The sequence below is a fragment of the Saccopteryx bilineata genome, chromosome 2 (genome assembly GCF_036850765.1).
Source record: "Saccopteryx bilineata isolate mSacBil1 chromosome 2, mSacBil1_pri_phased_curated, whole genome shotgun sequence".
Taxonomy (NCBI): domain Eukaryota; kingdom Metazoa; phylum Chordata; class Mammalia; order Chiroptera; family Emballonuridae; genus Saccopteryx; species Saccopteryx bilineata.
The window spans coordinates 51462931-51490790 of record NC_089491.1 but is presented as its reverse complement, the minus strand read 5'-3'; the positions used below and the strand labels follow the sequence as shown (position 1 = coordinate 51490790).

At 38.2% G+C, this 27860-nt stretch overlaps 1 protein-coding gene across 5 annotated transcripts in view; it reads right to left on the bottom strand.

The window, feature by feature from the left end:
- Positions 1 to 27860, bottom strand: part of PRUNE2 (prune homolog 2 with BCH domain) — a 288030-nt gene that overhangs the window by 205645 nt on the left and 54525 nt on the right. For all 5 annotated transcript variants that reach the window (XR_010729070.1, XR_010729071.1, XM_066257053.1 and 2 more), the window contains exons 2-4: positions 9425 to 9529; positions 5554 to 5756; positions 3404 to 3567 (exon numbers count right to left, since the gene is read on the bottom strand). Coding sequence is in view for 3 of the 5 variants with exons in the window: in XM_066257053.1 (XP_066113150.1) it covers positions 3404 to 3567; positions 5554 to 5756; positions 9425 to 9529 (472 nt within the window). In the remaining 2 variants the exon portion in view is untranslated. The remainder of the gene's footprint in view (positions 1 to 3403; positions 3568 to 5553; positions 5757 to 9424; positions 9530 to 27860) is intronic.

The following is a 27860-nucleotide window of genomic DNA, read 5'->3' as shown; positions in this document are numbered from 1 at the left end:
AGAGCTATCCAGCTAGGGCTTAATCTTTTACTAATTGATTTTGAGAGAGAGAGAGAGGAAAGGAGAAATAGGGAGGGGGAAAGGAAGCATTTATTTTGCTCCACTCAGTCATACATTCATTGGTTGCTTCCCATGTGTGCCCTGGCCAGGGACCGAATGGTAGGTTGAATTGGATCACTAGTAGTGGTCATGGTTACTTTCTAGGTTATAGTCAGCAGGACTAGATCATGACTTGAGTAAATAGGTAAGTGGTAGTGCCTTTTACTGAAATGGGGAAACTAGGATAAAAGCAGATTTGTAGGTACAGGGAACTAAAGGGATCCATTACAGCCATGATTAGACATGGTACTAATTAGACATGCATGTGAAGATGTCACATGGGCCCTGGATATAAACCTGGAATTCTAACAGAAGTTAAGTTGGAGATACAAGGAGTCACAGCCTAAGTATTATATTTAAAGTGTTAGAACTAAACGAGGTCAGTGAAAGACAAAGTTCTAGGGCACTGCAATATTTAGAAGTTAAGCAGAGAAGACCTAATAAGCAAAACTAAAGAAGAGTAGGTCCAACCTTAAAATTAAGAAATGCACTGAAACTCATATTTTCTTTTGTAGCATAACAGGCTAAGAGGCATACTTAGGGCGGTCTCCAAAGATTGGGAGATCAATATCTTGGCCCACAGGAAATCCATTTATGGCTCACCAGTGTGCCTCAGCACGATGTGTTCTTGCATATGAACATGAGAATGAAAGGTAAAGAGAAACCAAATTGATTATTTAGTTTGTAGCAAATTCAGATTTTTAAGACTTTCAAGTCAGTCATAAATATCTAGTCTCACAACATCTGGAAGTAGATGTTTTTCAAAATTCTTTATGGCAAGGGTGTGCACAGAAATTTTACATTCCTTCAAGACCTAGAAGAATGCATAAAAACATGTCCTAGAACTGTGTGTCAGATAAATGATCATTTTGAGCACCCCAAAATACAAAATAACATTGTAGCTGTTTATAGAGAAAACCCTTTAGAAAGAGAACTATTTATGTTATGAATATAAAGATTACTAAATTTATTTATAAGCACATAAAAAGAAAACTTTCCTGTAGGTCTGGTGTTAATACATGATAGGAAAAGCATGAGGTCTAAGTTGGAGTTTAGTGAGTAATGTAGAATTTGACTTGAGTCCTTTCTTATATTTACTTAAAATTCAGGAAGTTTTGAAAATTGCCCTGCATATGGATGAGTTACCTCTTTAAAGTCAAACTCCTTAGATCCCCATCCTTTAGTGCCCTCTGGGCAAAACTGTTCTGTGATATTTCATCTCCCTTCCACATAGGTAGCACACACATGCAAACATGACCACCTTGGCAAAGGTCTCCAGAGCCCACTTCCCACTCATATACGCCACCTATATCTTCCCCTCCTAGGCTTCAGTGACTCTGGCTCTCATGACACTATTGGTATTGGCAGTCTTCACAGGTAGAGGCACTTCATCCCCTCACATTCCAATATCCGAGTGACAAGGAAGTGATGTTACTATTCTGGCTGCTTCCTAATCCCACTTCAAGCCCAACCCTATGAAAAATCTCTGATGGTAAGAAAAACCAAAGTCCTTTACCATAGGTTTAAGTCTTAGTAGCTTTGCTAACTAATACCAAGGTAACTAACAAAAGGGTATACATTCCTTCTTCCTTGAATATCACCATCAGCATCATCAACAACAAAATCATCTTTGTACTCATATATTACAGTTGAACTGCCAATTTTACTATTTATAGACAATTATGAAGATGAACTATTCATAGACCACAATTCTTTTCTACTAAATAACACATGTATTTTTTAAATAAGCCAAACTTCTTAGTTTGCAAACAACATATTCTCTAGTGTTTGCCTGAATCCCACATTTGCACTGTCAATCAACTTCCCTTTTGGCTGAGATCCCAGTTACCTTTACTTTCCTTCTGCTCTGTCACAGAGATAAATACTCTGCTTACTTAATTTAGTTGAAGACCCAGTTTCCCACAGAGCATTTTACAGATGTCATTAGCCAGAAAAAACTTTTAAATGGGTTTACTGGGGCCATCAGTTCTAAAACATTTATAGGAACTATATAACTCTTAAATTTTCTTTCCAAATTATGGTAGAGCCAGAGAAAGTGATGAAAAGGCTTTAAAAGAGCTGAGTCAACATTCTCTTGGCCTTTTCCTTTTTTAATTCCTTCTTCCTATTCATCACTGTTTTTCATTTTCTTGCATTAAATACATTGAGAAAAACCCATGTCTAGCCCTGGCTGACTGGCTCAGTGATAGAGTGTAGGCCTAGCGTGTGAAAGTCCTGGGTTCAATTCCCATTCAGGGCACACAGGAGAAGCACCCATCTGCTTCTCCACTCCTCCCCCTCTCCTTCCTCTCTGTCTCTCTCTTCCTCTCCTGCAGCCAAGGCTCCATTGGAGCAAAGTTGGCCCGGGTGCTGAGGATGTCTCCACGGCCTTTGCTTCAGGTGCTAGAATGGCTCTAGTTGCAACAGAGCAATGCCCCAGATGGGCAGAGTATCACCCCCTAGTGGGTGTGCCAGGTGGATCCCAGTCGGGTGCATGTGGGAATCTGTCTCTTTGCCTCCTTGCTTCTCACTTCAGAAAAATACAAAAAGAAATAAAAACCCATGTCTACCATGTTCAAGATGGAGTGTTGAAAAGGGAAAAAAATGCTTAGTACAAAAGTCCAGACTGCCCTAACTGAGACAATACAGAATTTTTGTGGCACCAAGGTCAACTGACAATTTCCAGCTTGGAAATCACTTTTTGGAAGCGTGGGCTCCATTGATGGATATAAAATAGAGATTAGTGAATAACTGATGACTCCAGACTCGAATCCCTAATGCAGGCTGAGTGACGACAGAATGCATTAAAAGACGGGGAGAAGGAGATGGCAAAATTTAACCAAAAAAAAGTCCATCTTTGCACAATATTGCCAGAATAAAGGGTACGATTTTGCCTTTAAACAGCATTATATAAAATAAGCATGTATCAGTATCAGAAGATAATTCAATGTGGGAATGTGGAATTGTGCCCCATATTCACACTGTGGGTCAGGAATCACCTCTGGAAGCTGTCAGAGGGCCAGAGGAGCTATTCCAGCTCCCCAACAGGGTGCAGGAGTTCCATTTAATATTCTTGTTTAGTGAAACAGCAAAGATCCTTCATGCCTGTTTTTAAATGCACATTTTTAATATTCCATATAATGCTACTCTTTAACAAACCCTTTACTCCCTGCCTCTCTGATGAAGCTTCCCATGGTCTTTAACGGGATTGTTAACCCAAGAATGGATCGCACTTTTTCTGCATGAGCAAGGCGAGAGACACTCCATTAAGCTTTCCAGTATTTAATAGAAAGTCATCTCTCACCTCTGAGGAGATGAGCCAGCTGCTCAGTGAGGAGCTCGGGAGCCTCCCGGAGCACCTCTTTCACAACGAGGGAGGAAGAAGAATCTCGGAACTCAAGCCCAGCATCAGTCTGCTCAGCCGGATTAATGACTTTGACAACTGCTGACTCTAAAGTTTTGTCCTCACTGGAAAGCAAACGGAGGAGAGAAAGAGAAAGAAATATGGCATGTTTTCTTACTTTTTGGAATTATTTAATCTCTCCTCCCACACAAATGACTTCCTCTCATTAGCCAAAAACATAAATACGTGTATTCAGATGAACCTTATTCTATGTGTTTTCAAGTTTCATTTTAACTAATTACTTCCCCCAAGATTCTTAGAATACCTTCACATCTTAGCACTTCCTCTCATTTAATTGCCAAAATGACAATAATAATAAATAGTAATTGCTAACATTTATTGAGCTTCCACTGTAGGTCAGATACTATTGTAAATACTTTTGAAGTATTATCGCATTTTATACTATAAAATGACCTTATGAAATGGGTTCTGTTAAAATTAGTGTGAAGATGCTAAGAAATTTGTGGAAGATCAGAAAGTTTATAAGTAGACTAGCTTGTATTTAAACTCTGACAATCTGGTTCCAAAGCTTGCACATCCAATCAAAATGCTGTAGAAAAAATACTATTGACTTCCTTACTTCCACAAGCATTTTTTATATGAGACAATCATGGCTTTTATCAGCAGCAGGAAGAAAGATGTGGATAAAACTAACTTTATTCTTTCTTTATGCCAAAAATCAAAAGAGTAGCAATGAAGGAAGTAAAGATTTCAATTTATTTTTGGAAAGCATTCTATTTCATAAACAATCCCAAAGTTAGAGCTCATAACTTGTCTCAAAACCAGCAAAACTTTTAAAATTTAATTTGTAACAAAACTCTTCCTAAGATTTCAATTTATTCCCATGTTTCAGGGTTCACTATTTTAAATCTGCTTTTGCTGATTTGGAAGGTTAATACAAATTTAGTAAAGCATGTAATCATTCTGAATTTTGGTAAATGAAGTGACTCAAATAATCTACCAATAACACTCAGCCAGTTAGCTGATTTATGAATATTAATCAAAAGAATTGTGTGTGTTTTAAACACCATGGATTTAAAGCAGCCCCACACAGGCAAATTGCTTTTAAACTTTTTTATAACTAAGTGAATTGCATACTTGACATTACAATGTATTAATACCTAAATATGCTTTCTTAAAAAAGTTAAATAAAAAATTAAATACACATACAAGTTTTTATTTCATGTATACAAAGTCAGTGTCTACTGGACTGGTTAATGCCGTCAACAATTAGCAAATTGGCAAAGTATGAGGGAAAAACCAACTAACATCTAAAACTACTGAGATGTTTAACTGTGACTGTTCATTCAGTAGCACTAGAGAGCTTATCAAAGGGCACCTCTGTGTTGGGTTGTAAGGTCCTTGAAGGCAGAGAATTTGTCTTCTTACTCTTTATGTACCTTTAGATTCTTTTACTGGTTAGCAATTCTTAAATTCTTATTGAAGGAAGCAGAAGACTCAAATGCTAATCCAAACTCCTCTACTTACGGAAGACTGCATGTAGTACCTTGGGTAAGTCATTTGCAACACAAGAAGTCAGGGTTTTTTGTTCATAAAATATGGAGTTTGAATTACATGAACTTTAAGAAAAATCTATCCTGCTCTTATAGTATAAAATGCTATGAATGATGAGCCAATGATCAAATGATTTTCATAGTTCATTTACATAAATTTTTATTTCACAGTTGAGATTTCTTTCTTATGAATCTTTAAGTTTTATTTAGTGTTTAATTTCAATTTATACTACCCATTTTCAGCATCAATACACAGAACAGTTGCATTGCTATAACAAAGTGTCTGAAGTGGTTTAAAAGTATAATTTCAGTCAATTTTACAAGAACTTTCCACTCAAAGACATTGTACTTAAAATGCAAAGGTAAAAACAGAGTATTGGCACAGTCCAGATTTTGCTATAAAAGAAGAAAATATATTTCCTTTCCTCTTAATGTCCTCTGACTTTTATACACTTTCTGAAGCCACAAAAACAGTGATCAAGGTGACACTTTGCCCAGAAGAGCCTTCCTTAAGAGACCAAACCTCTAGAGCCTCACCTCGCCAGGGAATTGTTGCCAACAAGTGTTATAGATAACTTTCCTTCGTTATTTAGCTGATGCAGATTAATTTCATCTCGGAATATGTGAAAGGATTCAGAGATTTTTAGCTCTTCTAAAATACACCTTGTCTCGGTGAAGTAGTTGAATTCAGTTCTGGGTATGTTCAGCACTGGCAAACAGAGAACCCCAGGTGGACTGACCTATGGAGAAGAGTGAACAGTCTGACAACAGCAGGAAGAAAGACTACAACTACATTTTCTCAGAGTAAGTTTCACAGTAAAGGGAATAAAAGCTTTTTGGCCTCTTTAAACCATTTGACATTCATAACCAACTCTACCTAAACCCCATTAGCAGAGCATTATCGATTGGTAAGAGACTCCTAATATTTTGAACCTCTTGTTACTCTACATGAAACTTCTTGTGCCTTATCACAAATACTTTATGTCTCATATAGCTCCACAATTTTAAAAGAGCATGTATACATTCTCCTCTTCAGGGGAAATAAATTCACATCTCTTTATTGAATCAGTAGAAAATCAGAATGATTTAAGCATGGCAGGTGAGGACTGTGGGGACACACAAAGGCATTTATGTTCCCATCTCTGTGGGATGCCTGCCCTTCGGCTCCCACAATTTTTTGTTTACATGTAAAAAATTTAGGCCCGGTATAGTTAAATCTTTCAGTTACTCAAGAAAAGTTGGAAATCTGGATTTTGAGGCATTATCTGTGATGTCAATTATTACAATTATTATTTTTTTTAATTTAGTGAGAGATGCGGATGCAGAAAGACAGGCTGCCACATGCACCCCAACTGGGATCCACCTGGCTACTAAGGGGGTGATGCTCTGCCCATCTCTGGGGCATTGCTCTGTTGCTCAGCAACCAAGCTCTTCTTAGCACCTGAGGCAGAAGCAATGGAGTCATCCTCAGTGCCTGGGCCAATTCACTCTAATTGAGCCATGGCTGCAGGAGGAGAAGAAAGAGAGAGAGAGAAACGAGAAGGGGAGGAGTGGAGAAGCAGATGGTCACTTCTCCCATGTGCCCTGACCAGGAATCAAACCCAGAACTTCCACACGCTAGGCCAATGCTTTACTGCTCAGCCAACCAAGCAGGGTCTACAATTAATTTATTAAATAAAAATATTATATAGTTTAATAAAAACTCTTATGAGTCAGATTTTGGCCCACAGACTAATTATTGTAATTTCTGTTGGTTTCTTATGTTACATTGTTTTCAAAAACTTATATTAACAAACCTGTTATTATAATTGTGGTAATAAGGGGAAACAGAAGATGGGAAGGAGTTAGAGAATTTCAGATTCACAATACTAAACATTTTTTAATAAAAATTTTAAAAATATAGGGGTTTTTGAATATACTATGAGTATATTGCAATAAACCCTAAATATCACTGAAAGAATGTGGAGTTTGATGCATTGAATTGTTATATCAGTGCCCTTTACTCTCACATCATCACCAGCTCTGTCACAGGCATAGTTCTAACGTCCTTGCCACCCATCTCTCTTTCTTAGCACTAAGCTGGCAGAGTGTTTTGTCTGTTTTGTTCAGTTATGTTTCCCAGTGCACAAGGCATCCTGCCACGAAGTAGACATTTAATGTGTATTTGCTGAGTAAAATAAATGCATCACCCACTGCTGCTGCATATGAAGCACAAAGCCACTCCACAAAATAGTTTTTCTCCAACCTGTCGGGCTAATCCTGAATTATGATATAACTGTATCATAATCTTTAGTAATTTCTCTGTGGCAACTTATTTTTCCTGATTAACTGATAGAGTTATATCTTACTCTTACTTTGAAACTTGAGTCAAGAGCACGCAGCCTGAGCCTATCCTGGCAGGACCCATTCTGAGATTAGAGTCAGAAGAACTAGGATCTAGGCCCAGCCTTTGCTGTGTGACTTTGAGAAAACCACTTTCTTTTCTGAGCCTCAGTTTTCCCCATATGTAGAATGGGGCTTGCCTACCAGACTGAAAAGTAGTTAAAAAGGAGTCTTACATGTGAAACTGCAAATCTCTGCACTTATTCTATGTGTAACTACTCTGAGAGGGAATAATCTGGTTCTCGGGAAAAATTAAAATGGAGATGCAGAGACCTCTGGTAGGGGGCAGGTTCCAGAAAACAAAAAGCAAGGCACAGAAACAATGAATCCCAAGTACGTGCCCTTCAGTAATTCATACTTGTCTCCATACTCAGTGGCAAACCTTAGAATCAGGAGAGGCCCTGACTGGTTGGCTCAGTGGTAGAGTGTTGGCCTGGCATGTGGATGTCCCAGATTCAATTCCCAGTCAGGGCACACAGAAAAAGTGCCCATCTACTTCTCCAAACCTCCCTCCCACTTCTCTCTCTCTCTTTTTTTCTCTCTCTCTCTCTCCCCTCCTGCAGCCATGGTGCAATTGGAGTGAGTTGACCCCTGGCACTGAGGATGGCTCCATGGCCTCTGCCTCAGGTGCTAAGAAGAGCTCAGTTGCTGAGCAATGGAGCAATGCCCCAGATGGACAGAGCATTACCCCCCAGTGAACTTGCTGAGTGGATCCTGGTTGGGGCATATGCAGGAGTCTGTCTCTGACTCCCCTCCTCTCACTGAATAATAAGTAAGTAAGTAAGTAAGTAAATAAATAAATAAATAAATAAATAAATGAAGCAGGAGAGAAAAGGCCACACATCTCTTTATTTTTATCTACTGTAACTACCTTTCTACTCTTTTTGTCAGATGATGTAGCTATTATAGAATTCATGCCACTATCAGTCTAAAAATCAGTCTGGTTCAGTCAATTCTATGTTCTCAAAATAAGCAACTTTTTTTCTTAGAGTCAGAAATCCAGTTGATAAGATCAGTATCTAATATGCGTATCTTAACACAGGTACACTTATCCCCTCACACTAACTAATCTCCCTTATAAAGTTCAACAAATTTTAAGGTAAATTTGCTATAAGGCCCATATGTAGAGATCAGACTACTTGACCCAGCTTTTCGATCAGCTGCTGCCCTAAAGCCATTCTCGCCACCCACACCTCATTCTGGAAGACTGGGTTTCATGTGAATTAAGTCACTCTAGATCAGCTATGCATAATCTAAGAGTCAAGGAGCCTAATAAAATTGAAATAAAACTAATGGACTGCAGAAAATTAAAAACTATGTGAAATTGGAATTAGCACCAAAATGTTCATAATGTTCCTTTTTGGGCTTTGAGATAAAGCATTATCATGGGCTGAGGAATTTAATGAAATAGACATTTTAAAACAACTTATTGAAAAGTCTTTTTCACATTTATAGGCATATTACTGACCTTACAGTATACAAAGATTCTCACTCAAGGGAGATTATCACTAACTGAGAATGACCTTTCTGTACAAAGTCAAGATTAAGGGCAAAAACAGAATATAAATGTGATATGTAATATCTGTGTTACTGAAAATTTCAGCCAATGAGCTCTATACTGGATGTAGTGTTCATGCAGGTTATCCTGCACATATTTTTCTACTCCCAAGGAGGATGATAAAAGAAAATAAGAAATTCTGACACTTACTTTTGTTAGTTTTCTGAATTCTCATACAACTTATAAACTATTATTTTTAAATTTTTAATTTTTAATTTGAAAACATTGATCTTATTGAAATAATGTGTATCAAGAAAATCAATAATAAATAACTAGAACAATTCCTAACATATAGTAGGTGATCAATAAATGTTCATTGATTAATGGATTATAATACATTATTCTCTGCAACAATAAACCAGAACATGAAAACTTAAGTTAATAGGTTCCTTATGTTCTCAGAAAATGTTTGTTCTTAAACGTTGCACCATAATTCAAATTAAAAAGTATAATCTTCTTTTCTCTCACCTTGTCTAGAAAGTAAGCGTATGTGAAGGCAGAAATGAGAGAATCCAAGTCACATGATTTATGTCCAATAACCACGTGGACCTTCTCCAAGCGTTTGCTTCGATTCTGAAACAATTTTTTTTTAAAAATCATGATTTAACATGCAATAGATCAATTTAAAGGGACATTTAAAAATATTTTTAAGTATAACTTAGCTACATTCATACATGATTGCAGAAATCCATAACTTTGTCATGAAGTTTTTACACAAAGACATAAAATTGCAAAACATGGCTAACATTCAGAAATGCTCATTCAAATTTTAGTCAATTGTCAGGAAAGATAATTGTTGGTTCACAGCCTCAGGAGTTTCCCCAGGTGAACTCTGAAACTGGCCCCCATAGACAAAGAGCAAAGAGAAACCAAAGAAAGAGGCAGACCACTCCTGATTGGTAGGTGATGGTTTTAACCAGCAAGGAAACTTACAAAGCTCATTTTGAGTGGCCACAAGACAAGTGGATCTCTGCACCCTCCTGCCAGAATCTTAAAAGCTTATATAGAGGCTTTAGCTGGGTTCAGTCATATATGGTCTCAACAAAGACATTATTATCTCAAGACTCTGTCTTTGAAAATGTCTCTCACTGTGGATACAATGTGCAGAATATATATTTCAGAGACAGGAGAGGGAATGAGGAATCTCCGACTGCCTGGGTCTAGCTCACAAGTCAACTAGTGGTTATGCCCTCTTGGTGACATTCTCCAACAAAAATGTGGTTTCATTAAGATTATTCACATTCTAACTCATATGAACTTTAACTCTGAGTCATAATTTTTTATGGTCTAAAGAGCAGTTCTGTAGTATTTTATATCATTTCCTTATATAAAACATTCTTCTTAATTTGACAGCATGCTGTTTTCCTTTTTTTTTTTTCTTCTTCGTCTTCTAAGTAAGAGAGGAGATAGAGAGACTCCCACATGTGTCCCAATTATGACCTACCTGGCAACCCCATCTGGGGTCAATGCTCTGCCCACCTGGGGCTATGTTTGCAACTGAGCTATTTTCAGCACCTGAGGTGGAGGATCAACAGAGCCATCTTCAGCACCAGGGCCAATGCGCTCAAACCAATCTAGCCATGGCCGCAGGAGGAAATGAGAAAGAGGGGGGGAGGCAGATGGTTGTTTCTCCTGTGTGCCCTGACCGGGAATCAAACCAGGACATTCACAAGATGGGTCAATGCTCTGCCACAAAGCCAACTGGCTAGGGCTGACAAAGTGCCTTTTATCATATGTCCCTGGCATGCAACACAAAATTTGGTAGGAATTTATTTTTTCATGCCACATTTTGGGTGATAGGACATATTCTCTCTTGCATTTTACTCTAAAAAATCAGCAAATAAAAGCGGTAACACTTTTTTCTTCCCCCAGAGAAAGGAATATAATTAGTACCATTGCTTTAAAAATACAAATGTTGCTATTAAAAAGTGTATATAATCACTTTTCTGGAAACTAAGATATACTGTTGTCTTTCCTGGTAAACTTTATAGTTACTTACAGTTCCTTTATAGAAGGCTGACCTCCTTATGAAACACTGGGTTGGAAATGCCAAAGAATCAATTACTTCTATAAAGTTTTACAACAGAACTGTCCAATACCAATTATTGTAACTTAAACTGATACCTTTATATTTCAGAGATGACATTAATGTATACTTTTCTCTTTCTCTTTTCCATCCTTTGTTTTAACTTCTCTTTTTAGGACTGACTAGAAAGTCAACTCAATTGTAATATTGCTCAAGAAGGTTATTTTAAAAATTACACTGCTGAGAGAGAAGATGCCAGAGTAATGGTGGTGTGAGAAATATCCCTGATCTCTCCTCTTGAAATTCCAACTGGGCCCAGGCCAGTTGCTCAGTGGATAGAATGTTGGCCTGGCGTGCAGATGTCCTGGGTTCAATCCCTGGTCAGGGAAAACCAGAGAAGCAACCATCTGTTTTTCTACTGCTCTCTGTCCCTTCTCTCTCTCTTTCTTTCTCTTTCCTCCTGCAGCCAGTGGCTCAATTGGTTCCAGAGTCAGCCCCTGGCACTGAGGATAGCTTCATACTCAAGCATTGGCCCCAGATTAGGGTTGCTGGGTGGATACCAGTCTGGGCACTTCTGGGAGTCTGTCTCTCTGTCTCCTTTCCTCTCAGTTAAAAAATATATATATAGAAAATTCAACAAATTCAACAGCTATAATGCAGCAAAATAACCCAAACTGGGTTTATAGGTTTGCCTGAAAGAATCTGTGCACCAAATGGACTAAAAAGGTGGGAAGAGTTGATAAGGGGGGAAAGAAGATAAGACACACTCATGGTTGGCTCTGGAGAGGAAAGAGGCCTGTAGTGACCTGGTCTTCCTCTGGAGGAGTGATGAGAAAGGCAGAGGGGAAGATACTAAACCAAAGCAGTGGTAGAACAAGAGGTCACAGCCGGTGTTCCTTGAGTCTGTCCACAGCCTGCACTTGGTGCAGACGGATAAAAACAAAGTGAGCCAGCCTCCAAAATTCCCACCTCCCTCCACTTGCAAGTAACAGAGAGTGGCAGAGACATACCCCACAGATAACTGAAGAACAGAGATGCTCTGTATCTGGCTCCTGTTCTCTTGAGATGTGAGGAGGAGCACCTAGAGGCCTGAGATCACCATTGATAAAGCCATAAAGCCCTCATAATGCTCCCCACCCATTATCGTGACTACAGTACATCTCCATCATTGTGACAGCAATATCTCAGTGGAGGTCAGCCCAGGAATTTTACAGAACTAAAACTTGTAATACAGCACCACCTACTGTAAAAAGCAGGAAAACCTTTTAAAACTGAAATCTCTCTTTTTTTGTATTCCATGTCTTTAATTTTTATTCTTATTTTTATGGGTGGTGTGGTTTTTTTTGCCTTTTTTTTGTTTTTACTCTTTGTTTTTTGTGGTTTTGCTTTTTTACTTTTCATTATTTTTAAAATATTTCTATTTTTAATTGTATTTTTTACTTGTTTTTGTTGGATTTCTTAACAATACCACTCTCAAATGCCATCAATGAAGAAAAAAATGAAAACAATGGTTGCAAAAGAAGGAGATGTATGTAGTTCAGAAAGAAAATAAAAAATCTCCAGAAGGCAATTTCAATCACATGGAAACCTCAGTTAAATGATACAGAATTCAAAATTGCAGTTCTGAAAATAATGAGATGTGAGAAAACACTGATAGGCAATTCAATGAGCTAAAAAAAAAAATTAATGAACAAAACAAGTACTTCACACCAAGGAGACCAAACTTTAAAAAAGAACCAAACAGAGATGAAGAACTCAATACATGAATTAAAAAATGAGGTAGCAAGTTTAGCTAATAGAACAGGCTAGATAGAAGAGGAAATCAGTGACATTGAAGACAGGCAACTAAAGATGCTACAGAGAGAAAAGAGAGACTCACAAATTTTAAAAAATAATAGCACTCTACAAGAATTGTCTGATCCTTTCAGAAAGACAAGATTAATGGTCATATCAGAAGAAGAGAGGGAGAAGGGAATGGAGAGCCCATTCAAACAAATGATTAATGAGAACTCTCAAGCCTATGGAAAGAGTTAGATCATCAAATCCAAGGCACAAGCAGAACACCGAGTTTTTTGTCAAAAATCAAAGACAAAAAGTCCTCAAAGCAGCTAGAGAAAAGAACATAACATATAATAGAAGGCCATTAGGTCATCATCAGACTTCTTAGTAGAAACTCTACAAGCCAGAAGAGTGGACCCAAACATTGAAAGTACTGAAAGAGAGAAATTACCAGCCAAGAATACTATGTCCATTGAAGTTATCCTTCAGATATAAAAGAGAAATAAAAACTTTTTCAGACATACAGAAGCTGAGGGAATTTATCACCATAAAACCCCTAATGCAGAAAATACTCAAGTGAGTTAACTGACTGGATAAAAAGAACAAAATAAAGCAAAACTATAAGTAAAAGCTCCAACAAGTTTACAATAAAAACAAAGATAATTTGTGATAACAATAACAGAAAAGGGGAGAGGATAAAGATCTGCAGTAGCAAAGGAGAATGGAGTGCAGAAGCCCTCATAAGACAAAGGACACTTGTACATATGAAAATTTTTCTCTTAATAACCTAATAATAGCCACCCACAAAAAAAACCAGTACTGAAACACATAGCTTAAAATAAAAAGAAACAGAGGAAAGAAGTATGGAATACCATCAAACAAAAACACAAAAAAGAAAAAACAATGGAAACACTGAGCTACCAGAAAACAAAACTTAAAATGGCTATTGGAAATCTTCAAACATCAATAATTACCCTAAATGTAAATAGACTGAACTCACCAATAAAGAGGCACAGAGTAGCAGACTGTCAAAAAGCAAAACCCAACCGTGTGCTGCCTTCAAGAAACACATCAAAGCTGCAAGGACAAAAGTAGATGCCAAGTGAAAAATTAAAAAATGATTCACTAAGCAAATAATACCCAAAGAAAAGCAGGTGTATCCATAATAATATCTGATAATGCTGACTTCAGGACAATGAAAGTAACAAGAGACAAGGATGGACATTTCATAATGATAAAGGGGACAATGTATCAAGAAGACAACAATTCTATATATGCACTGAATCAGAGAACACTAAAATATATAAGACATCTACTAACTGATATAAAAATAGAAACAGACAAAAACACAACCATACTTTGACATCTCTACACACCATTGATGGTTTTAGATAGGTCATCCAAAAAGAAAAACAGTAAATAAATATTGGCCTTAAATGAAACACTAAAACAAATGAATATAATAGACATTTATAGAACATTTCATACCAAAATATCAGATTATACATTCTTTTCCAGTGTGCATGAAACATCCTCAAGGATAGAGCATATGTATGGACCAAAAAGTAACCTCAACAAATTCAAGAAGACTGAAATTATACCAAGCATACTCTAACCAGAAAACTTTGAAATTAGAATTCAACTGCAAAATAAGAAGTAAAGAAACCCACAAAAATGTGGAAATTAAACAACATACTTCTGAAAAATGACTGGGTCAAAGAATAAATAAAAGCAGAGATCAAAAGATATATACAGACAGACAAGAATGACAACATGACATATCAAAACTTTTGGGATGCAGCAAAAGCAGTAATAAAAGGAAGTTTATATCATTACAGGCTTATATCAAGAAATAAAAAAGATCCCAAGTAAACAACCTAATGTCACATCTTAAAGAACTAGAAAACCAAACAAACAAAGGCAACCCAAACTCAGCAGAAGAAAAGAAATAGTAATAATTAAAGCAGAACTAAGTGAAATAGAAAACAAAAAAACTATAGAAGAAAACTAATACAACAAAGAGCTGGTTCTTTGAAAAGATCAATAAAATTAACAAACCCTTGCTTAGACTCACTAAGGAAAGAAGGGAAATGACTCATATAAACAAAATACAAAATAAAAGTGGAGAAACACCCATAGACATTATAGGTATACAAAGGATCATACTAGAATACTATGAAAGATTATATGCCACCAAATCAACAATCTAGAAGAAATGAATAAATTCCTAGAACTATACAATCTTCCTAGACTGAGTCAAGAAGTAATGGCAAACCTAAATAGACCCATAAGCAGGGAGGAAATAGAAACAGCTATCCAAAACCTTCCCCAAAATTAAAGTCCAGGACCAGATGGCTACATTGGCGAATTCTACCAAACATTCAAAGAATATTTGGTACCTATCCTTCTCAAAGTTTTCCAAAAAATAGAAGAAGAAGCAATACCCCCTAACACATTTTATGAGGCCAACATAACCCTGACACCAAAATTTGGCAAGAACAAAACAAAAAAAGAAAACTACAGACCAATATCTTTAAGGAACACAGGTACAAAAATTCTAAACAAAGTACTAGCAAATCGACAACAAATAATACATCATAATCAAGTGAGATTCATTCTAGGAGCACAAGGATGGTTCGATACATAAATCAATCAATGTAATACACCACATCAACAAAACAAAGATCAAAAACCATATGATCCTATCAATAGATTCAGAAAAGGCATTCAATAAGATACAACATCCCTTTATGTTTAAAACACTCAATAAAACTGGAATAGAAGGAAATTACTTCAACATAATAAAGGCCATGTATGACAAACCATTAGGCAATATCATATTAAATGGTGAAAAACTGAAAGTTTTTCCTCTAAAATCAGAAACAAGACAACGCTGCCCATGGTCTCCATTTTTATTCAACATAGTTCTAGGTGTTTTAGACAAGAGAAAGAAATAAAAGGCATCCATATTGGGGAAAGAAAAAGTATCACTTTTGCAGATAGCATGATATGGCACATAGAAAACCTTAAAGACTCTACCAAAAAACTGTTAGAAAAAATAAACCGAAATAATAAAGTCGCAAGATACAAAATCAATATACAAAAGTCTACAGTTTTTCTATATGCCAACAATAAAATGTCAGAAAATGAACTCAGAAAAATAATTCCTTTTACAGTTGCAACAACAACAAATACCTAGAAATAAACTTAACAAAGGATGTGAAGGATCTACACACTGAAAACTACAAAACATCATCGAAAGAAATTTAAAAACATACAATGAAATGAAAAACTATTCCGTGTTCATGGATTGGAAGAATCAAATAGTTAAAATGGCCATATTAACTAAAGCAATATACAAATTTAATGTAATACACATTAAAATCTCAATGTCATTTTTTAAAGAAATAGAACAAAAAATCACCAGGTGTGTGTGGAACCATTAAAAAACCCAAATAGCCAATGCAATCCTGAGGAAAACAAAACCAGAGGTATCACACTACCTGACTTCAAATTATATTATAGAGCCACGATAATCAAAACAGCATGGTATTGGCAGAAAAACAGACATACAGACCAATGGAATAGAATTGAGAACCCAGAAATAAAACCACATATATATGGACAAATAATCTTCAACAAAGAAGCCAAAAACACACAATGGAGAAAAGAAAGCCTCTTAAATAAATTGTGCTGGGAAAATTGAAAAGCCACATGTAAAAGAATGAAACTATAGTTTGTCTCCCTGCACAAAAATTAATTCAAAATGAATCAAAGATCTAAATATAAGATTCAAAACAATATTACACAGAAGAAAAGATAGGTACTAAACTTATGGGCCTTGGTTGTAGAGAACATTTTCTGAATTTGACCCCAAAGGAAAGGGAAGTAAAGACAAAAGTAACTAAATGGGACTATATCAAACTAAAGAGATTCTGCACAGCAAAAGAAACTGACAACAAAACAAAAAGGCAGCCAACTAAATGGGAGATGATATTTGCAAACAACAGCTCCAATGAGGGGTTAATTTTAAAAATATATATAGAACTCACAAAGCTCAGCAACAAACAAGCAAACAATCCAATGAAAAAATGGGAGAGGATGTGTGCAGACACTTCTCCCAAGAAGACATACAAATGACAAACAGATATATAAAAAGAGGCTCATCTTCTCTAGCAAGTAGAGAAATACCCATCAAAACTCTAGTGAGATAACACCTCACACTGTTGGACTGGCATTATCAACAAGATAGATAACACTGGGGAACAAATTTTTTTTTTCTGTTGCATGAGGTTTCAGAACTGTTTCTATATATTTCTGCCTCACTGATTCCAAATTTGAAATCCATTTTTTGGTGCATGCTCTAGTTTTTATGCAATTTTAATTTTTTGTTACAGTTAATGGTATGCTTTGGTTTTTAAATTGGAGTTAAACATAAATTGGATTGAATATAACCACAAGGCAATTAATGTTTTACAAACATCACTTTTACATAATTGTAGTTGTTTTTATTTTATTTATTTATTTATTTTATTTTTAATACAGGGACAGAGATAGAGTCAGAGAGAGGAATAGATAGGGACAGACAGACAGACAGGAACGGAAATGAGAAGCATCAATTATCAGTTTTTCGTTTTGACACCTTAGTTGTTCATTGATTGATTTCTCATATGTGCCTTGACTACGGGCCGTCAGCAGACTGAGTAACCCCTTGCTAGAGCCAGTGAACTTGGGTCCAAGTTGGTGAGCTTTTTGCTCAAGCCAGATGAGCCCACACTCAAGCTGGCAACCTCGGGGTCTCAAACCTGGGTCCTCCACATCCCAGTTTGACGTTCTATCCACTGCGCCACCGCCTGTTCAGGCTGTAGTTGTGTTTTTTGGGGGGTTTTTTTTCCCTGAACTTGGAAATGGGGAGGCAGTCAGACAGACTCCTGCATGCGCCTGACTGGGGTTCACCTGGCATGCCCACCAGGGGGCAATGCTCTGCCCATCTAGGGCGTTGCTCTGTTGCAACCAGAGCCATTCTAGCGCCTGAGGCAGAGGCCATGAAGCCATCCTCAGCACCCGGGCCAACTTTGCTCCAATGGAGCCTTGGCTGCAGGAGGAGAAGAGAGAGACAGAGAGGAAGGAGAGGGGGAGGGGTGAAGAAGCAGATGGACGCTTCTCCTGTGCGCCCTGACCGGGAATCAAACCCAGGACTCCTGCGCACCAGGCCAATGCTCTACCACTGAGCCAACTGGCCAGGGCCTGAAGTTGTTTTTAAATGTAAAAAATTATTATCTGATAAATACACTCTCTTATTTTGTTTTAAGATTGAATCATGGCTTCTTCAAGTAGGCATAAATGAAAGAATAGACCTGACACCTCCTGTTATATATGTGGCTATTACACACTTCAACGTCAAAGGCACAATATTTCATCATTTCTGACATGTGCCTATTTTTAAGTTCTCCTTGGCCATCCAGACAAGAATTGGGCTCCTTATATTGTGTGTCATAATTGTGAGAAAATGCTCCGTGACTGGACAAAAGGAAAACGCAAAGGAATGTCTTTTGGTATTCCCATGGTTTGGCGTGAACCTAAGGACCACAGCAGTAACTGTTATTTCTGTCTGATCCATACAAAGGGCATCAGCAAGAAAAAACAGCATATGATCACATATCCTAATATTCCTTCAGCAATATGACCTATCCCACACTCTGAGACACTCCTGGTTCCAGTTTTCAATGGTTTTATTTCTTCTAAGGATGAAGAAAGTGAACATGGTGATCAAGTGTATTTTGATAAGGTGCATGAGGAAATGGTTGTAGAATCTGAAGGGTCTTCTTCTGATGCCAAGCAGTCATTAACCCCTCAGCAGTTTAGCCAACCCAAATTGAACGACTTAGTAAGAGATTTGGGCCTATGAAAGAAAGCAGCTGAGTGATTAGCCTCCAGGCTTCAAGAAAAGAATGTAGTTCACTTGTCAGCTAAAGTATCCCATTTTGGGAAGCGTGAACAAATTTTTGTGGACTTTTTTTCCAAAGACAAACACTTTGTTTACTCTCATGATATCAGTAGTCTTCTCAGCCAGCTAGGTGTTGCCACTTACAGTCCAACAAAATGGCAGCTATTTCTTGTCAGCTCTAAACAGAGTCTGAAATGTGTTCTACACAACGGTAATGTTTATGCAGTGGTTCTAATTGGTTATTCAACTCATCTGTGAGAAGATTATAATGACATAAAAATTGTCCTCGACTTTCTGAAGTATGAGGAGCATAACTGGGTCATTTGTGTGGATCTTAAAATGGTAAATTTCCTGCTAGGACAACAGAGAGGTTTCACGAAGTATCCTTGCTTTCTGTGTTTGTGGGACAGCTGAGCTCAGGAGAAACACTGGACACAGAAGGAGTGGCTGTAACGTGAAGCTCTGGAAGTAGGGATGTAAAATATTGTGAATGAACCTGTAGTTAATCGAGACAGGATCATTTTTCCCCCACTTCACATCAAACTTGGCTTAATGAAGCATTTGCTCAGGCTTTTTTTTATTATTATTATTTTTCTGAAGTTGGAAATGGGGAGGCAGTCAGACAGACTCCCGCATGCGCCCAACCAGGATCCACCCGGCATCCCACCAGGGGGTGATGCTCTGCCCATCTGGGGCATTGCTCTGTTGTAACCAGAGCCATTCTAGTGCCTGAGGCAGAAGCCATGGAGCCATCCTCAGTGCCCGGGTCTACTTTTGCTCCAATGGAGCCTTGACTGCAGGAGGGGAAGAGAGAAAGGAGAGGGGGAGGGATAGAGAAGCAGATGGATGCCTCTCCTGTGTGCCCTGGCCGGGAATTGAACCCAGGACTCCTGCACGCCAGGGCGACGTTCCACCACTGAGCCAACCGGCCAGGGCCTTGTTCAGGCTTTGAATAGAGAAAGTGAATGCTTTCAACATATTATTTCTGCTTTTCCTGCCTTGTCTTTCAAGAAGATAAAAGCAAGTGTATTCAATGGACCTCAGATTCGAACCCTTATACGTGATGAAGAATTTGCCAGGAAGATGAATAAGGAGGAGAAAGCAGCATGGCAGTCTTTTGTGGCAGTTACAAAGAACTTCCTTGGCAACAACAAAAAAAAACCCAGAAAACTATGAACTTCTGGTTCAAAGGATGCTATTGGCTTTCCACGACATTGGATGTAACATGAACGTTAAGATTCACTTCCTGAACAGTCAGTCACCTTGATAAGTTTCCCCAAAATCTTGGAGCTGTTAGTGATGAGCAGACTACTGTGAGATTGTCCTCAACAAGTACACAAACGCAAGAGCTACAAATGCAATTTTTTGCCTGAATAGGATTTAAATAAGTTTTGCGCCAATTTTATGATTAAAATAAGTGTTTTAATATGTTCTATTTCAAAATTGTAGACAAATTCTGATGCACTCATATCATTTAGTTTATTATGTATTTACTGCATTATATAAATTATTATATTTTCACAAAGATGATGCCCAAGAAGACATTCTACTTATGTTAAATTAAATGTTGAAAATTTTACAATAAGATGAAAACCTAAAATCTTGAATTGCAAAAAAACCTATAGCATACAGAGAAAAACTAATGTCAGATTTGAGATCAGCACACTCGAATTAGGTAAGAACAAGTGTTTTTGTGGATGCAACAAAAATTTTATTCCCCAGTGTAAAGTGTTGAAGAGGCTATGGAGAAAATAGAACCCTTATTCACTGCTGTTGGTAATGTAAAATGATAGAGCCATTATGGAAGAAAGTATGGTCGTTCCTCAAAAAATGAAGAATAGAATTACCATATGACCCAGCAATCTCTCTGCTGGGTATCTATCCAAAAAACTTAAAAACACTGGTATGCAAAGATACATGCACCTCCATGTTCATCGCAGCATTATTCACAGTGGCCAAGACATGGAAGCAACCAAAATGTCCTTCAATAGAGGATTGGATAAAGAAGATGTGGTACATATTCACAGTGGAATACTACTCAGCCATAAGAAATGATGACATATTGCCCTTTAATACAGCATGAATGGACCATGAGAACTTTATACTAGGTGAAATAAGCACATCAGAAAAAGCTAATAACTGTATGATTTCATACATAAGTGGGATATAAAAATAAGACTTATAGACATAGAAAAAAGTGAAGTGGTTATCAGGCAAGAGGTTCTGGGGTATGGGAGACAGGGAATAAAGAGACAAATCGGCAGTGACAAAAAATGATTGACTGACTCTATGGGTGATGGGCACACAACACAATCAACAGTCCAAACTGCCTGATCAGGCTCTAAATAAACTGTTTTTAAAAATACACTGCTCAAGACTATTTCAATAAAAAGAACTTACTTATTCCCTTACTTACAGAAAAAAGATAAAGCATTATTTAGTAAATTACTAAGTATTTTACTAATGAATGTTTGTATGAAACTGCTGGTTCCATATAAGATGTAAACAAATTATTAAGCAACCAGGTTGTGACTCAAGGAACATAATAAAGTCAATCTTGAAGGGGTCTGAGTTAAAGAGTCTATCAAGCCTGACCAGGCAGTGGCACAGTGGATAGAGTGACGGACTGGGATGTCGAGGACCCAGGTTTGAGACCCCGAGGTCGCCAACTTGAGCGTGGGCTCATCTGGTTTGAGCAAAGCTCACCAGCGTGGACCCAAGGTTGCTGGCTTGAGCAAGGGGTTACTCGGTCTGCTGTAGCCCCATGGTCAAGGCACATATGAGAAAGCAATCAATGAACAACTAAGGTGTCGCAATGAAAAACTAATGATTGATGCTTCTCATCTCTCTCCATTCCTGTCTGTCTGTCCCTATCTATCCCTCTCTCTGTCTCTGTAAAAAAAAAAAGTCTATCAATATAGAGAATGACAGAAGTATCAATATTATAGATGAGTCATACAATATTACACATTGCTAAGTTAAAACAAACCTATATTTTAAAATATATTGCGGTATTAATCCTTAGTAAATGAACATGATTTATAAGAATAGCATAAACTCTCTGATGATAATTAAACTCTCTCCCTATTACTACCAACTCTAGTTTCCATATTTTCTTCTCCCAGCTTCCTTCCCTTAACCATACGGGTTCATTTGGCTCAGTATCCTTTGAGAGTTCTAGCCCAGGCTTAATTCTCACTCTCAAAGCCAGACTTCTGCCTCTGTGCAAGACTGTCAGATATTCTAGAGACATCTAAAGAAATTTAGGGAAATGAAATTATGCTCCATTATAATACAAACAAATGCATTAAGAAATCATATTACTGTAGAACACTGTTTTTCCGAGAAGCTCGAATGTCTAAGTAGACATTACCTCATTTCTCCTCCCAGATCTTGTAAAGCAAACAGTAGGAAGATTAACAACACTTTTTAGGCCCTGGCCGGTTGGCTCAGCAGTAGAGCGTCGGCCTAGCGTGCGGAGGACCCGGGTTCGATTCCCGGCCAGGGCACACAGGAGAAGCGCCCATTTGCTTCTCCACCCCTCCGCCGCACTTTCCTCTCTGTCTCTCTCTTCCCCTCCCGCAGCCAAGGCTCCATTGGAGCAAAGATAGCCCGGGCGCTGGGGATGGCTCTATGGCCTCTGCCTCAGGCGCTAGAGTGGCTCTGGTCGCAACATGGCGACGCCCAGGATGGGCAGAGCATCGCCCCCTGGTGGGCAGAGCGTCGCCCCTGGTGGGCGTGCCGGGTGGATCCCGGTCCGGCGCATGCGGGAGTCTGTCTGACTGTCTCTCCCTGTTTCCAGCTTCAGAAAAATGGAAAAAAAAAAAACAAAAAACAAAAAAAACACTTTTTATAGGTCAACAGAGTCTGTGATGCGGCTACGATTGTTCCCAGAGCTCATGACCCAGCTCAACGAGCCCCATCTCCTCTGCCCTGCACCAACCACTCTCCAATGCCATAATGACTTCAGAGTCTACAAAACAAATGAGCATGGGGATTGAAGAAAAGAAGAAGATGAGGATATTAAATATGTATTCTAAATTCAGTAAGGCTTCAGACATGTATACCATCAAGATTACCTCAAAGCTGACCTATCTGCTTTCTGATACAGGTTTGATAACTTGTAGGCACAGCTCTGTGTTCAACATTCTACTTGCATAAAAGGAGACATGGGAGAAACAAGAAGATTTATGTGCCAATTCATTTCCAAACAGAAACCAATTCTACTTAGAAAAAGAAAGGAGCTATAAGCCCAAAGCATGTTGGACCAAGTCTTACACTTCAGGAATCTTCTAAGCGTATGATTTATTGAGAAAAGTACATATCCTTTTGTAGGCAAGGCTGTCAAAGACTCTGGTACAAAACTTCAAGGGTTCTTTTTGATGCCATGCCTGTCTTTTGATGCTCTCTCCTTTCTCTTGTTACTTCCCTTCTTCCCACACCTCAAGTTCCCTCATAGTTATGGCCTTTTCTAGTGCCATTCCCACTCATGTCTACCATCTGTAGTCAATGCCACAGTTCTCACGCTCCAACTCCCTCCTCCCCTGCATTAATAAGTTACCCTCTAAGGTAACATACTTCCATTTTAAAGAGATCTTCCAGGAATTACACCACAATCCCAAAAATTTACCAGAAATTTCAAGTTGGCTGATTATGTTGGACCAGACAGAAGGGACATCACAACTAGGAAGTACTTTTGGTATCTTTTCATTAATAAAGTCAACCTCAAAAAGTCTCAGATGTCCCTCAGTGCCTAATTCGTACCACTTATAAGATACAATTAGAGGGTGGCACATGTAGATATAATCATAACTATGCTCAGACTGGTTGGGAGAAATAAAATTTGACATTAGTTGTATAGACACACCCAGTAGTTAAGCTCAAGGATTGTGCAAGATTTGGCTCTTCAAATTAGGGGTCAGGAATCAGAGAATACAAACCCACTTTCAAACTTCCCACCATGAACAGAGTGACAGGGGTCAAGTCAAGGCCGAAAAGTCTGGGGACTGATTTCAAGTGTCTAGTGAAGATAACAGGGGACCCCTGCAGTGCCAAGTCCACTCTGCAGCAATGGCCCAACCTGCAGAACCAGCAGTAAAACTGGTCAACAGAACTCAGTGACACTCTGCATCTCTCACAGTAGGTCTGTTGTCCCCTCCACATTTTTGCAGCCTCACAGAGGTTCAGTCTTAATATCTATGTCCCTTGATAAAGTTCATATTGGTGTCTGAATTATTCACAAACAAGCAAATCATGTCCAAGTAAAAGTGACAAATGTACACGTTTATCAATTCAATGTATTATAGCCATTCAACTAATAAAAAACTGTTTGTGTCAGACACTGTACTAAGCTCTAGAACAGCCCGCAGGCCTCATGCGGCCCCCTGAGGCCATTTATCTGCCCCCACCGCACTTCTGGAAAGGGTACCTCTTTCATTGGTGGTCAGTGAGAGCGCAAAGTGCAGCGTGGCTCAGGTACAGTACTACTTCCGGTGATGCGGGATGCACGTGTCAGGGCTCCGGAAGCGCGTCATATCACTTGTTATGGCTAGCAGTGACAAATATGGAACCGGACATAGACCATCTCATTAGCCAAAAGCAGGCCCATAGTGCATGGAGATTTAAACAAAATAATTAGATAACTATAAATGGAGGAGATAGGGTGTGCTGGGATGAGGTACACTTGAGAAGGTGACATCGGAGTAAAGACATGAGGAAGAAGTGGGATCTAAGGGTCTCTCAGGCCAGGGGAATAGCTAGTGCAAAGGCCCCAAGGCGAGAGCGTGCCCAACATGGTCGACAAATAACTACAGCCTGGTGTATACATTTTATAAATGTGACTTTGTAAACTCCTAGCCAGAACTAAATAGTTCTGGAAAGTAAATACTGATTCCCTAGTATACAAGCATATCATGAATCAAGGAAGTTTCATTGCTAATGCCTACACACAGCACAAGACCAAGACATAATGGAATCCTAATAATAGATTGAAATAGATACTATACTGCTTTGTCATCTGCAATTCCAAATAGATGGACAGAATCTTTTCATAATCAATGTATAAAAGAAAATATATTGAACTTGCCTGTGTTTCAGGTCACAATTATAATATGCTTTCAAAGCATAATCCTATATACCACTAAAATGAGACTGTTTAATGAAGTTTACTTCTTATCTCTCTTTAAAAGCTAGCAAAATGCCTAACCATTCAGATTCAACGGCCTATTAAGGAAAACTGCACTTGTCAGGCATAAGCACTTTCAAACACACCCACAGAAACAGAATTGATTAGAAAGAGGGCTTCCAGAGGGCTGCTGAAAGCTTGAGCTACTCCATCAGCTTTTTCACAACTCCACCCTCTGAGAAACAAAGCTCCTCCCGTATGACTTTTTCTGTCTGAAAGCCCACATGGTCAGTCTTGAGTCAGCAAGTCCTTGCAAACAGCTAGCTAGACTATGATCTCTCTAATTAAAAAATAATTTCTTGAAAGTAATTTTGTATTAAAAACATAGACAAAACCCACAGAAGTTGGAGTATCACTTTCTTCATGCACTAAAGTAGGGCATGTTAGTTCCTATCCTTAACCAGCAAATGAAGACCTAAAAGAAAAAGAAGTCCCTTGAATTTATTGGAAAGTATCACTAAAGAAATTCAGGCATAGAAAAGAGTTGGCAGTTGAGCTAGTGCTTCCTTGACGAATTTGTAATTCCAAGTCCATGAGGGGTCTCCTTTCCTGGAGGCTGTTTGGGGGTGGTACAGAAAACAGCCCCCATGCACCTGTGGCTTCCATGATTCTAAGTAAGAAGACTCAAAATGTTGATAGGTGGAAATCCACCATGGTACTCATGTCCCTCAGGTCCTGACTCAACCAGGAAAGCCAGGTGGGAGAGGATGGATGCATAATGGACCACAGCCAAAGAAGCAGTAAGGACTAAGGGAGCCAGAGATACTTGCTTCCAAAGGTGAGGACAAAACTCTCTAACCAGCTCTGCCTGATATGAAGTCACATCCCATGTTCATTTTATAAACAGACAAGGTACCTCTTCATAGTGGCCTTGGGTTTAAGATGATTTCTAAAACTCCTGACCTCCTGAAATTCTAATAATCTTCTCATTACTTCAAGAAAATTTGGGACCCAGAGAGAGAGAGAGAGAGAGAGAGAGAGAGAGAATTCTGGAGGGAATAACATGATTTCAACTGAAAGTTTAAAAAAGCAAAGTATTAGTCCATGTAAGGTCTCCAAAACACAAGGATTTTCCCCACCAATCAAAACCATATTTTATTCTTTTTCTTTATATCTCCAGTAAGAAAATAAGTGCATGCCATTTTAAAAATTAACAAAACAAAGATAACTACTTTGTTAATGATTGTTGATTATTTCACACTTTTATTTATGCACATATATTAACATATACACTACACAAAAATGTTCTGCTTGTATTCCCACTCTTTTAGAAATTTCCTTTTTTTTTTTTTTCACTTAACAATACACTATGGATCTTTTTCTATGGCCAGAATTACTTCATTCTTTCTGGTTTAATAGTGCCTATTATGTGGATACATCTGTGTGTATTGGGGGGTGAGACCTGGGAGGTGTGGATGAGGAATGGGGGTGCTATGTGTATATAGAATTTCTGGACTCAGCCTTCTTCTTCTTCTTCTTTATTCTTTTAATTTCAATGATATTGACAAATTGGAAACTCTAGCCCACTGGCCACTTAGTCCAGTTCCATTCTAATGATTAGTTAATAAACAATAAAAAGTTACCTGGATGCCATTTTCAGAGCTGTATCTCAGGTCATGTGTAAAAGCAGAAACATTTACCAGAATCTACAAATTTGGGACATAGACATTTTATATTTAATTTTCTCATAGATGTCCTAATTTAATTGGTGACATACTGGGGTAAATATAAACAATCAAATTAAGAAAAGGCAAAAAGCTTTCAATGATAAGACTCAAATGATTTTGAGGTAATTAAAGTGTCTCACTTATTGATAAAACTGAATCTAATCAATTCAGATAAGTAGATATTACCTATAATCTCTTCTCTCACTGCCATCCCAACCCACAATATTTTCCCAAGGCCTTCTCTTTATCATGCTGAAGAATGTCCTTCTTAAAGCTCTCTAATTTGGGAAAAATGTGGGATAGGAGTCAGAGCAAATTTAACTGTCAATAGCTCAGATCATGTACACCTGTGCCTTCTTCTATATCATCAAATGCAAGAAGCCATTATGGGCAGGTGATAGGGGAACCAAAAGCCAAGAATACCCTGAGACCCTTTTTGGGTGGGCAGTCTGGGTCCCCAGTTCCCTTGAAGTCAGGCTACTTTTAGCTGGAGTCATGGACACTGACTCAACCAGTTATGCCAGGGGTCCCCAAACTATGGCCCCCAGGCCAAATGCGGCCCCCTGAGGCCATTTATCCGGCCCCCACTGCACTTCCGGAAGGGGCACCTCTTTCATTGGTGGTCAGTGAGAGGAGCATAGTTCCCATTGAAATACTGGTCAGTTTGTTGATTTAAATTTACTTGTTCTTTATTTTAAATATTGTATTTGTTCCCGTTTTGTTTTTTTACTTTAAAATAAGATATGTGCAGTGTGCATAGGAATTTGTTCATAGTTGTTTTTTTTATAGTCCGGCCCTCCAACGGTCTGAGGGACAGTGAACTGGCCCCCTGTGTAAAAAGTTTGGGGACCCCTGAGTTATGCCTTTTCAGCTGAATTTATTCTTTCACAACATGTTTGCTGCCCATCTTGAAAGCAGAATGTTTTTAAAAGAAAGGACCTCATGTGTAGGTGATGTACACCTCTGGACCATAATAATGATTTGGGCCAAAATTGTTCTTTTATTTACAACACTTAAATTGTTCTTAAGATTCTCTTTCTAACAAAGTCCTCAAAGAACAAGTTTTTGGGAGAAGCACCATTATTTTCCCTTCATAGTTTTAAATATAAAGAATGGTCCTCCCAAATTCTTATCTTTCTTGAAAAGCCCCTATAGGAACTGTCCTTCATAGATTCCTGAGATACGTTAATGTTCCAGCCAGTCCACTTTTGGGGGAAATGTGTCCATACATTTACTATTGACTGGACTGATTACTACTTCTTTCTAGCTCATGTAGATGCCCCATAACAAAAGTTTGTCCT